General features: G+C 37.0%; 2 protein-coding genes across 2 annotated transcripts; one reads left to right on the forward strand and one right to left on the reverse strand.

Moving 5' to 3' along the window:
* Positions 1–1527: 1527 nt before the first annotated feature.
* Arp5 (Actin-related protein 5) lies at positions 1528–3827 on the forward strand. The gene is made up of 2 exons (XM_011300953.1): positions 1528–1735; positions 1808–3827. Exons 1-2 carry the CDS (start codon positions 1633–1635, stop codon positions 3724–3726), a joined length of 2022 nt encoding a protein of 673 aa, XP_011299255.1. The 5' UTR covers positions 1528–1632; the 3' UTR covers positions 3727–3827.
* A 15-nt stretch (positions 3828–3842) lies between these two features.
* LOC105264219 (transcription factor Sp2) lies at positions 3843–11144 on the reverse strand (the record flags this gene model as incomplete). The annotated part of the gene is given in 2 exon segments (XM_011300952.1): positions 3843–8170; positions 8247–11144. A coding segment is annotated over 1 exon segment (861 nt), but the record flags the coding sequence as incomplete, so codon positions are not given.
* Between the last annotated feature and the right edge of the window lie 2366 nt (positions 11145–13510).

The following is a 13510-nucleotide window of genomic DNA, read 5'->3' on the forward strand; positions in this document are numbered from 1 at the left end:
TGCCACACAAGAATAATTCCTATAAAAACTGATTAGACAATATTAAAATGAGAACCGACTAATGCATCAGCCTGGTTAATTGAATCTCAGAATGGAAACAAAAAATCCAAAAATCCTTAAATTCCCCTCGAAAGAATTCCATTCGGATTGAAACCCACAGTAAAATTGACATTGATGTCTATTAATTTTATTAACAGTTCTCATAATTTCATTTTTATTCGAAATTTTTGCGGGTGTCGAAGAGAAGAAGAAGAAGAAATTCTCGGGATGATGAATTTAATTAGAACAAGTGCGACGATTACAGACTAATATGTGCCAGCTCGGTTATAATGAAAGGTATGTGGAGTCTACATGCCTTGAGCATTGGCTCGCCTTTTCATTTTGAAAATTGTGTTATCATTCTCATCTTTCGTTCCTTTCTTCCCACCGGGTTGCATGCCCTAGCCCTGCGTTCCAGAGATAGTAATGCGTTTTGAGCGTCAATTCAAGTACAAAAAATTCTCAATTATTACGAACTCCCCATTTCACCCCTCAATTCAGGTCGGAATAGGGTGACTTTTTTTTCCTGGTTACATAAACTTCACATCATTAATGCTCTTGATGGCGTGGACATGGGAGTGTCTCATGGTATTAACATCAAGGAGACAACGTGTATTCAGGTTAATTACCATCTATTAACACAGTCCCTATCTATCCACATTTTCTACTGTCTATTGCGTTACTTTAATTTAGTCGATAGACGAATTAATAACGGACACCAGATAGCACCTGCGTAATGCAATGGCATTTTACGTGCGATCGAGCATTTTTCACGATAATTAAAATGGTTACATTAATTAATTAATGCGTTCGGATCTTGGGGAGTTCTGGATAGGGTTGGAAAGCCTCTACTTAAATGCTGAACTTAATCGAGAAAATGGAAAATTCCTGAGGAATTTTGTACGGGGGCAGTGAAAAGCCGCACAAGAGACAGAGACATATTAGAAAATGAAGAAATTGTCTTTGCACTGGCCCCAGGAGGGGGTGATTTATGAGCTGTGGCGGAAAAGGCAATATCATTCTTTTATCAATATAATTTTTTCATCAACCGACGGGTAATTTCACAAGTATTGGTCTCCGAAGTCGTAAGAGAACTCAGAGAACCTCAGAGCGGCGATACAAATTTTTTGAAAAAGTCCGTAGGGGCCGATCTTGTATTTTTGGAATGGGAAAGTGATTTTTTTTTTAATCAAATTTTTTCATCAATTTAGGATTGATTTCACGTATATTCACCCCATAGATAATAATAAAAATCTCAAAAGCTAGAAAAAAAAAGAAATTAAAAAAAAAAAATTTCACGTGACCTGAGGGACCAATCTAGAATATGTGATAGAAAAAATTGAATTAAAAAAAATTACTTGCGTCTCTAATTACTTTTGAAATAAGAATAATTCGGCCATCTCTCAATGCGTCATTGCACTAAAAAATTCAAATGGTAATAAATGTTCTGAGGATATCTACAATACCGAGCTCTATCCGCTGGATCAACATCTGTCGACCTGGGAATGTATCCAGTAGTTTCCGTTCTGTTTCCATTTCCATTCTGACGGATCACTCTCCTCTCGAATTTTCCATCAAGAATCAGATCTGAAAATGGATATTCTTGAGTTAAAAGACGTGAAAGCTGTACCTGATATTGTCCACGTGTATTCTGAAAAAGTTAAAAGTGAATTAACTCCACTTGTCATTGACAATGGTAAGAACAACGACAACTAGCCCCTAAAATTCACAATAGCTAGTAGAACTGAATAAATTTATAATTCTGCAGGATCGTATTGCTCTAGAGTTGGTTGGGCAACGGAGAAGGAACCTCAGTTGATATTCAAAAATCTTATAGCAAAGCCCCGAAAAGAACGGGGCAAAAAAGACGGCGAGCTCCAAATTGGAAATGACATTGTAAACATCGAGGCTGTACGTTTTCAGCTAAAGACACAATTCGATAGGAACGTTGTCACTCATTTCGAAGCTCAAGAGCAAATATTTGATTACACCTTCACTCATATGGGAATTGATACTGAAGGATCCGTCGATCATCCCATTATTCTGACGGAGGCTTTTCTCAATCCTAATTATTCTAGGAATTTGATGGCTGAACTGTTATTCGAATGCTACAACGTTCCATCGATAGCCTACGGGGTAGATTGTTTATTATCGTATAAGCATAACAATTGTCCTTCTGATGGGCTTATTGTGAGCTTTGGGTATCACACGACTCAGATAATACCAGTGTTGAATGGAAGAGTCGACTCCAAGCATGCAAGGAGGATTAATATCGGAGGGTTTCATATAACTTCGTACATGCACAGATTATTGCAATTGAAATATCCAGTTCATGTGAATGCCATTACTCCCAGCAGGGCTGAGGAATTGATTCACGAGCACTCGAGCATTGCTTTAGAATACCAGGAGGAAATTAAAAAATGGGGTGATCCTGATTATTATGACAGCAATGTGTTGAGAGTGCAGCTTCCCTACGTGGCACCCACCACGACACCTGGACTGACAGTTGAACAGCAAAAGGAGAGGAAACGAGAACTGGCCAGGAGGTTGATGGAGATCAATGCAAGGAAGAGAGAGGAGAGATTGGCTGAGGACGAGGAGCAATTAAATCAATTCTTGTCAATCCAGGATTTTCTGGAAGAAGGAGACACTGAGGAGTTTGAGCGAGCCCTCAAATCCTACAATTTAGCCAATGAGGCGGAATTAATTAAGATGATTAATAATCTTCAGGCGAAGATCGAGAAAACTAAACAGAAAATTGTTGCTGCTAATTCGCAGGAAGAAAACGTTATAATTGAGGAAAAACCCAAGATAAAAACCAGTCTTCAACCGAAGGACTCACAGGATTTTGATGAGTGGATTGCGGGGGTCAGGAAGAAGAGGCAGGAGATTCTGGAGAAGAGATTGGCGAAGCGTCAGCGTCGTCAAGACATGGCGAAACGAAGAACTGCTGCAGCACAGGAGAGGATGAGGATTATAAGTCAACTGGCGAAGAAGGAGAAACGTGATGATGATTTCGGTATGCGGGATGAAGACTGGGATGTTTACAAAGTCATTAACAGAGAAGGTGGAGACTCCGATTCAGAACTGGAACAAGAGCGTCTGTTGGAGCTGGAAGATGTCCTTCGCCAGCATGATCCAGAGTTCGAGGGAGCTGGAGCGAACGTTCCTCTCATTCCAGGAGAAACCCATCAGCTTCATGTAGCTCTAGAGCGTCTCCGATCTCCCGAATTGATATTTCAACCTGCAATGATTGGTTCTGTTGAGGCTGGCATAGCAGAGACTATTGATTTTGTATTGAAACTGTATCCAGAAGACGTGCAATCACGTCTCGTGAATAACGTGTTTTTAACCGGTGGTCCAGCTAAATTACCCGGGCTTCACGAACGTTTGAAACGTGAATTGAGGGAAATTCGACCGTTTGGCACGAGTTTTCGAATTACCATTGCCAAAAATCCAGCTCTGGACGCTTGGTACGGAGCAAGGAATTTTGGATTAGGCGACAGTTTTTCAGAGTACTTAGTAACACGACAGGAATATGAAGAAATGGGGGGTGAATATTTCAAGGTGCATTCGGCCAGTAATTTGTACACAAAATCACCAGATCCGCTGCCAATAATGCAAGTACCTATTTGCACTGAGCAAATTATCGTTGAGGACGCCATCGTTGATGTAGAAATGGAGTAAGATTTTTTTATCTTTCTATCTTCCCCTGAAACTAAAAATTCAATAAAATGTATGAATCGTGCAAAAGCTGTAGGAGAAGGGTAATAAATATTCAAAATGAATTCCATACGAAAAAATTTGGGGTATCAATCGTATTCTATTTGTTCCATAATTCTACTTTAATACACGAGTGTTTATTCTTCTATCGGTGATATCTCGAGACAAACTACATTGTAGCTTGATCGATCAATCACAATGTACAGTTTTATTGCTGGTAGATGTGAACCATCCTATTTTCCTTTTCATTTCAACTTTTAGTGGAGATATCGTCTCTGAATGTTTCATACATCCCTACATGATGATTCCATCCCTTTCAGGCGAGGTATTGAAAAAAGATAAATCCATGAATTCTGAATACCTCACACTAGCACTCTGAGCTGCAGCGACGCCAACGAAAAAACCCACACGATCACCTTTGGATTAAAACATATTCCTTAATCTAACATCACAATTCAACGTATACTGAAAGAATATCATTGAAATAAGCTCCATGGAAGATAAATATAACAGCCCAGAGATTTCAACTGAAACTCGAGCTAGAGTTGATGAGAAATATCTTTTAAAATCCATCCCTAACAGAGTCTTAATTTAAACCATTAATGTAAGACATTAAAATTATCACAGTTTGCTGTCACTGCAGGCCAGAAAATAATCGCTAATGTGACGCTTCAGTGTAAGTAACACGAAAAAAAAATCCTCGTTATAATCTGTACTTCCCATTGGAATATGATAACTGTACTTTTTTCATTACAGGATTGAGGTAGAATCCAATTATTTACTCATTTTTTTTTGTTCATTTTGATGATAAAATATTGATTTCATTCCCTTATTTTTCATTTTTCAAAAAACAGTGCTGAAAGTGAGGCTCTACTTCCACTAAACGGTAAGCTTATCCACTAGTTAAAATTAAACGTTAGCATTATCTTATTGATTCTGTTTTATCTTCATTCTCGTAGCAATTGATAATAATTCATAATTATTACAACAGTGGTTAATGTTCGTCGCAGTACGATGAAAATTTTCATGTATATTTCATATGATTCGAGGGAGGAGAGGGACTTCTCACAGAAAATGACAGCTATGTACAGTACATACTTGCCTCACAAGTGATAATTGCATAACTTCCTCAATCTCATATATTTATATATATTTATATATATAATTTTCCTCTTTCCTTCACTTTACTCAGGGGATATAGTTCACACATAGAGTAACCCTATTAGAACATGTATTATCCCTAAAATGTAATGCAGTATGTACGTAAAAGGATGTGTTAGCCAGGATATGTCGGTGAGAGCTGTGTCAAAGCGTCCATTTCTTATTTTCATTTTATTACCATTATTTTATTAATAATATATTTGCTTTGTTTGAAACTGCTATTACAAAAGTGTCTCATGCGTCTTTCTGTATAGGTACATTCATTAATGTTCGCGTGATCTATTCTCTACATTTCTTTCATTGATGATTCTTTTAAATATATATGTAATCGTCGAGTTTAGATATCTCTCTGAATTTACACTGCCACTGCGAACAGCTGATAAATCCATCATTTATGGCTATGAGTTCATCATTTACTTCTTTAACATTTCGTTAATATTTTCAAGTCGGTTATGGATATATTGTTTTTTATCTTTACTCTTGTTTATTCATTACGGGTTTATTCATTAATCCGGCGCGTAAACCGTGTAGATCCGTCATTACTACAAATTAGTCTGCCTATAGCGTTAAATCAGTATTTAACATATATGTATAGTTTCCCGCGTGGTAATGAATCGTAATAAGTGTTTCAATTCATTCAGACGATTCATCACCAGCCCCTGCACCAAGCAGAAAATTCATTCTCATCAAAATATTATTTACATGTGCCAAGAACGTGATATCTGGACAATCGTGGATACATTTCAGGTCTATCTAAATTATTAGTATTCTATTCACGAATTTACGAATTTCATCTTCACTACAAAACAATTCGTAGAGAAATCGATGGAAAATTATAGCAATTCTTGATTTCTTTGTACTTAGCACAAATAATCACTCCATAATTATCAACAAAACACTTTCTTGACGAGATTGTGATACTTGAAAAAAAATGAATTTTTAACTCGGTGCGGCACGTCTACATCATTCAGAGATGAAAAAATTCTCGAGGATTTTTTTCTTCTACATCTCAACTGTCAACATGAACGCACACGGATTTCAATAGAATCACTCGTCTCCGCATTCAGCACTATTGTCTCGCATTAATTTTTCACATGAATGAACAAAAAAACAAGTGGCTTTTATACAAGTAGACTAGATGAGGCGCTATCAACAGATAATGACACTGTTTGGTAAAAATTTATCTCAGATATAGTAATTGGAGTATGCGGAAACGAGTTGATAATATTCATAATATTTAAAGGGGCTTGGTAATTATCGGTTTTACTTATTTTTGCCTCTTGCATTTTTCATTATTTTTTTCATCTAGGTAATCTACCATTCGCAGGCCTTCTAAGACTTACGGTAGCACGGTAAACCTTTCTATATAAAAATAAGAACTATTCCTACGTAAACGTATTATAAAAATAAATGGCATCGTACTCTGCTAACGAAGCAAAATGGTACAGGCGCAATGTCGAGCGACGTGGACATTGTTTTTAGGTTTTTATTATTTTTAGTATTATTTTTTTTTATATTTTCTGGTTTTATCGGTTATTATTCTTTAGTTTCGCTCTGTGTTCTTGGGTTTAACTTATTCCATGAATCTCTCTTTTAATTTTTTGAAAAATGAAAATCATATGTAATGAGATGATTCATGAAGTTTTTTTATGATTTTTCGAGTGAGGTGATTGAAATAATCAAATGGAATTATTCATCGTTACTTTTGGCTCGTTAGCATTTGATTTCATCGGCTGAATATCTCATTACATTTTTTTTCGGCGGACATCTGGAGGTTTTCGTGTTACACACGCAGTTGAATTCAGTTAATTCAAAATTCACTATTTGTTTATTTAATAATTGTGGGGTTGTACTGTCGTAAGTGCATAGTATCATTCAGGGGTGAATGAGGAAAATGTTGGAATATCCCAGCGATTTTGTCTTCACTACGCATTAGCGGTGTTAAAAAGAAGCGTTTATGTTTCAGTAACGAAGATGTCAAGGATTGCCAGTCGATTTAAATAATCGGTCAATTTTTGAGGAATTTCTCTGAATCCAACCGAGATACTGAAATTTTTATTGAGATGTTTTTCATAGCTCTCATTTCACTCTACAAAAAACATTCTGAGAAAAATTTCGTTATCTCTCTTCAATTCAGAGATAGTCTCGAAAACTCGATTGAGGTACAAATCGTTACTCTTACGTCTTTGCTACTGATCCCATTGAATTTTAGTGCCATTAAAAAACATTAACACTTCGTTTCTCACGAGAAAACAACACAATCCATTACATTACAGATCAATAGTGGGTCTGTTTTTTCATTGTTTTGCACTCATTAATAATTTTCATTTGAAATTATGTACAACCTTGGCTCTCGAGGTAACTAAAAAAAATCCTCGAAGTAACAAAATAATTGATAGCGATAAAATGGCAGAGGAATTCTATTTCCCTAACTACATCACTGGTGATTAAAAATAAATATATTTTCTATCCACTCTGTTGTATTGTTCCGTTATTTTTTGATGGTTCACCATTTGAAATCCCGAAATTATGAGTACCAGATGAATTTCCTTCACTTTTAATTTTCCCTGAATTACCATTCGGATGAGCCCCAGCGAATAAAATAAAAGTATTAATTTACGGAAAGAATTGTAATGAATTTACTATTTATCTTGATCGAACGAAAGCTTCCAAAGAGGAAGACCTTCGCTAATTTCCCATAATTTCAGGGCCATGTTCAATCCTCCATCGAAAAAATTCGCAAAACAACTGAGAGTAATAAAAAAATTGCTCATGTTTCGTTCTTCTCGTTCAACACATAAAACACGAAAAAAAAAAAACGTGAACCCAAAAAACTCATTCCAACAATATTATTCAAAAACAAAAAAAAAATTGAACAGCTAGAAATTTAGATAAAATTTCTACGGCCACTGGCTACAAGCGAATTTCATAGACTACGCAGGAATTACGCGTTCATATGCACAGAGACTTTAAATCACAGCTTCGTAATTATATTTATCTCATAGAGCTGCACAATGACTAGCCAATAATAATAAAGAGCAATGATTTTCCTCCATTCTCCATCAAAACATTATACATAAATATTCCCTCATTCGAATCTTTCCATCTCTCCTCCCACTCATCAAAATAGTTCGTTATGATAATCAGTCTTACCCGATGACTTGGTATCAAATGGAATTGAAAGTCCCAGGCATATGCGCGCATATCGCAAACAGTATTTGTTTTATTCCTTCAATTACGAAAATATCTAGAAATGAAAAGACACGACAGAAATTATTCACGTCTTAAAGATAGATTGCAATTATAAAAAAAAAAATATATACAATTTGTTGGTCGGTAGCTGTACAGACCAGACTAATGAGTTGTTAACCGCAATGCAAATAAGCATTAAATTATCAATGTGTACATGCATGTCATGATCTCTCGAGTTGACTCAAATCGATCAATCATTCAATAATTCCTCTATTTCTCCGTTTAGTCGTTACAGCCAGGCAAGACAAGTTTTTGGCATTTATAATTCAAATTTATTCAACTCCGTAAAGAAGTGATCACGTAGGACGATGAGAATTCACGGTTTTTCTGAAAGATTTAATTTCCTTTTGCAAGTTCATAGTAAAAAATGAAGGATAACGGGTCGATCCAGCGACAAAATTTTAAGGAATAAATCGACTAGCTCCACTTGTATCATCAATTACATTTGCTTTATATCTCTTGGGTACGATTTTTGAACGTCTTTTTTCTTCAATTTTGTGGTGAGTAATGAAGAAAACGGACAGCATCGCACATTTTTTTTTTGCCTAAGAATTCCGGCTGCAAAATCTGTAAAGGATAATTCATAAAGAATTCAAATTCTAATTTTTTCAATTTTCTCTACAGCCCCATGCACACGATTATAACAGGAGTAAACTTTACTAAAATAATAAAATGTGATTCCGTAATTCAAAAGGGTATCAATTAATGGTTTTACCCAAGATATGAAATTTGATTGAAGTACCCGAGAAATCATGACGCCTATTTAGACTGGGCCTGAATGGCACGGCACTCGGATAAGACATTAATAGTGTCCTCTTAGTATTCTCCAGTTTAAATTTCCTTTTTGTCACAGAGTATCAGCCTAATAAGTGTTAGTAGAGTAGTTACAGATTAACTAGATTTTTCATCCTTTAGTAGAGTGGCTAATGATAATTAACAGTACTATCGCTAGTACTAGAAGAGCAGTATCATAATGAATAGCATTAGTAAGAGTTGATTATCCAGACTAAATTATGTTTCTTCTCTGATGACGAATGGCGATGAAAATGTGAATCAAAGTATCATGTTATCACTCGTGAAAATATCCTCTATCTTCATTTCCGTTTTTCATTATGGCATAATTAGTAATAATATCCACGTGGCTACCGGACAAAGGGTAAAAACCACAAGTAGAGACGATTAATTTTGTTCACTCTCCATGACATTACTTTGTTCATATATTTTTTTATGCTTTTTATTTTCACTTTTTCTCATTTTTTTTTTTGTTTGCTTAAAATTTCTCCTTTTTTCTCCGTTTGATATCGAAATCGTTAAACCAATATTTAAACTTTGCTGATAATAATTACTATCTATATCACAGATCCAAGTGACTAAAAACTCCTTTAAAAATATAACATAAATATGGGTGTGATGATCACGTAATATACATACTCGTAAATATGTATTTCGTACAAGAAAACAAATCAAAGATAGACAGAACAAAAACAATGTTTGTCGTGCTTTCGAGAGAAAAACATCTGGAAACGTGTGGAGATATTGAAATACGGGTTTTTATGCTAGCATTGGTAATTTCCTTCGCACCGGTGAAAAGTTGTAATGAAAAGAGACTCGATAAATTCGTTAGCAACGTCACAATTAATCAAGTCGAATATAAAAACGATGAAAAAACCACTGAAAGAAAAAGAGGTGCCAGCATAAAAACATGATGCCACGTTAACAAAGAGGATGTAAAAACTTTTCTCCTAGTTGTTGCGTTGAATATACTCGGGATAAGTAATAGGAGGACTCGTATTAGTGTACTGAGCGTACAGATAAAGTGCTGGATGGAGCCCAGGTGGTGGTATACCACGTTGTTGCTCATGATAAACCTGATGCTGCTGATGTGAATCATGATTATCCACCTGTTCCAAATGTGAATAACGTGATTCTGGACTGTCGAGTGAACCAGACGAGCCATGGGACTGCTGATAAACACTCTGCGGAGTTGTTTGATCTTGCTGCAACGGTGAATTAATAGTATATGGTGATGATGCCGATGATTGACAAACAGCTAGCTGCGGTGACGATTGTTGTAACGGCAGAGACTGATTCTCACTGCCGTTTAAACACTAGTTAGTTGTTTGTGGATGCAAAAGTGGCACTGGTAGCTGTAGGCTATTCTGTTTACCTAAACTCGCTATTTCAACAGCAATACCACCTTTACCACCGCCAAGACCATCCAACGATGATGGCCCCTCGTTGTAACGCAAATCACAAACAGGACTCTCAAATCCAGTACCAGGTGTTTGTCCACCTGTACTCTGTGGTGTTGATGGGTTGTGATTTGAATTACTCTGATTCATATCACGATGGACACGATTTTGATGGCGTATCAAGTAACTATCACGTACGAATGTACGTCCACATATATTACACTCATAAGTTGTTGATGCTGTGTGGGTACGAATGTGGATGGCAAATTGGCTCTTCGATGTAAACGTCAATGAGCATCGATCACAAACAAGGGGTTTTTCAGCAACGTGACTCCAGCGGTGCGCTGTCACGTACGATTTAACAGCAAAACGCTTTTGACATATGTCACACGCGTAAGGACGTTCACCAGTGTGTACACGTTTGTGAGTATTTAGACTACTCTTCTGGGTGAATCTTTTCAGGCATAATTCACACTGAAATGGACGCTCACCAGTGTGCGTTCTCATGTGCACCTCGAGGTATGGCTTTCTGCAAAAACTAGCCTCGCACACTGTGCAGTGATACGGCTTGTTTCCAGAATGTAACTTCATGTGTACATAATACGAAGAGGCTGAAGAGAGTACTTTACCACACACTTTGCAGGGTTGGGGTTTTGATCGACTGCCCTCTTTAACTGTCTGCTGGCCTGTTGATTGACGACTTGGTCCATTGTGGGGTACGTTTTGTACTGTCTGTTGATTTTGGGGGTTCACTTGCTGCTGCTGTTGCTGCTGCTGCTGCTGCTGCTGCTGCTGCTGCTGGGGTGTTTGCTGCTGCTGATGCATCGTTTGCTGCGTCTGAATGTGCTCCTCCTGCTGCGATAAATCCTCACGATCGTCTGACAAATTGACCATTGAATTCGAACCGTCTGATCTCGATGATGCCACTGAATAAAATCCCATTGGTTCACTCTTTATTTGCTGCTCGAACATGGACGTCATAATGTCCGTATGCTGTGGAGGAGACAGCACTTGAGGCTGCTGTTGCACTGGTTCCTGGTGTGGGAGCAGAGTCAGATTGCGCTTGACAAACTGCTCATATCCTGCGTACCAATCCACCTGTTCAAACATTTTTCATTTCTCTCCGTTACTTTTTCTAACTTCATCGTAATAATTGCAAGGTGGGTTATTTGGATTATTGATAAATTAGCAAAATTTCCAGAGGCTCAACTTACTAAATTCGTTCTTCGTTATTGTTTATCAGTTAAAACAAGGAGAACAGCACGGTCTGGTGATGCATCTACGATCAATTACTGACACGCATATCGCATGTCAATGATTTTGTTTGGATTTAATTGTCATTTGTTATATCTCGATTACCAAGACTAGTCTTTTGATATTTATTTGACAAGTGACAGTAGATGTTAAGCGATCAGCTGATTGCATAACTTTTCCGCGGGCCAAAACTTGACAAGTCCCACTCCCCTCCCCCGATCCACCTCCCCCACCAATCTTCTCTATTTCGTTTTATTCGCGATAAAAAATCATGTCGATACCCCACGCACTGCCAATTCCACAACGTTTATGTACTTTTTCACAGTAATTTCACGCTGTTGTGTGAGTTTTTCATGCCCAGAATGATGATTTTATCCTCTTTGTTGTTGATTTTTTAGAGTGTTAACGAGGTGGGGGTGATACATTATCATCGGCAATGCACGAAAACGAGTGAATCTTCGGATTTTTATTTTTTTCATCGCAACCGCTGGATCATGATTGGGAAATAATACCTTGTCTACGGTACCTTTGCTAATGTAGTGGTCCAGGTGGGGGATTGAAAGAGTTACGCTTCATTGAGCGAGTACATTTAGTCGCCCCAAACAGTTTTCACAGACACGATTCGTAACATTTGGTTTAAATAAATGTTTTTCTTTTCAACACAAAATATAAGATGGCTGCTACTATATTTCTCTTGATGTCTGCATATACATATGAGTATGGGAAAATTGTTAACTGTGAGTTTTGTTGGGAGATACGCCAATTGACGGCTGGCTATCAACGGGCACTGTCTAATTGGCTGAAAAACCTTAGGGTCTAATCGGTCCAGCGATCGGCGGATGTAGACTCATCACCCATTGGTTAGCAAATTTATCCAAAGCTTTTGCTCGATTTCTTTCGTCGGTATTTCGTCGTTGTTGGACGTAATGAAGTGAAAAAATCGTGGAATCGCGGACTTGCATTTGTGCAATGTAAAGTTATCGTACCTGAGTTCTTAATCCATCATCTTATTCATTAATTATAATCTTATTCAGGAATTTAGCCCACCGGCTGGTACCTTGCAATTGTATTAATTTAATTTTCTCATTTGATTGGTGTCATTCTTGCTGCAATGTTTTGAAAGATAATTGAGAAGTCATCACACTACACTTGCCAGAGTATGAGATTTTTTAAAGTTCGTCCGCCAATTATACCTTTTTTTTTTCAATTTAAATAGTTGTGAATAAAGATTCCTTTCAAACAACGAGAATTTTTTCTTAAATATTCCCAAACGATTCCCTAACAATTGTAATAAACTAATTTGATAATTAATTTTTATATTTTATGAAAGTAGATAAATATACCAGGGAAAGGAAGAAGTGAGGTTAGGCACCTAAGAGGATTGACTAAAGTAGAGGCTCAGTTCTGGGGGTTTGAGTGACCCCAGCGGCATCGTAGTAGCCGACCCCATAACAGGGAGGGCTCCACACGCAACGCTGGGGTATCTGTCGTTAATCGACTCAACAACTTTTCAATAATATCCCTCCAGCTTCCCTTTTAATAACTCTGAGCTGACTGGAATTTTTGACGAGCTGATTTCAAAGCCTCCGACTGCTAATTATTTGTGTTTCAACGAATTAACAGTTATTAAAAATATCTTCACAAATTTGTCAGTGATGTTTACTTGATTTACTTCAATAATAATTTAATATCGTACTTACCGTTTTGGGAGGAGATATAAAATACGACGTAAATTTAAGGCCCGGATGGATTATCTGGAAAATATAATTTACTCCGAAATTTGGACTGCTAGTTACTCCGGAAATTAATCGTTTTTTCCAATAATTGTTAGCTAGCACCGTAGCGGTTGTCAACAACTAGAGCGCTAGCTAATAATTATCGGAAAAATC

Source organism: Fopius arisanus, unplaced genomic scaffold (assembly GCF_000806365.1).
Source record: "Fopius arisanus strain USDA-PBARC FA_bdor unplaced genomic scaffold, ASM80636v1 scaffold00020, whole genome shotgun sequence".
In the NCBI taxonomy this organism is placed as follows: Eukaryota; Metazoa; Arthropoda; class Insecta; order Hymenoptera; family Braconidae; genus Fopius; species Fopius arisanus.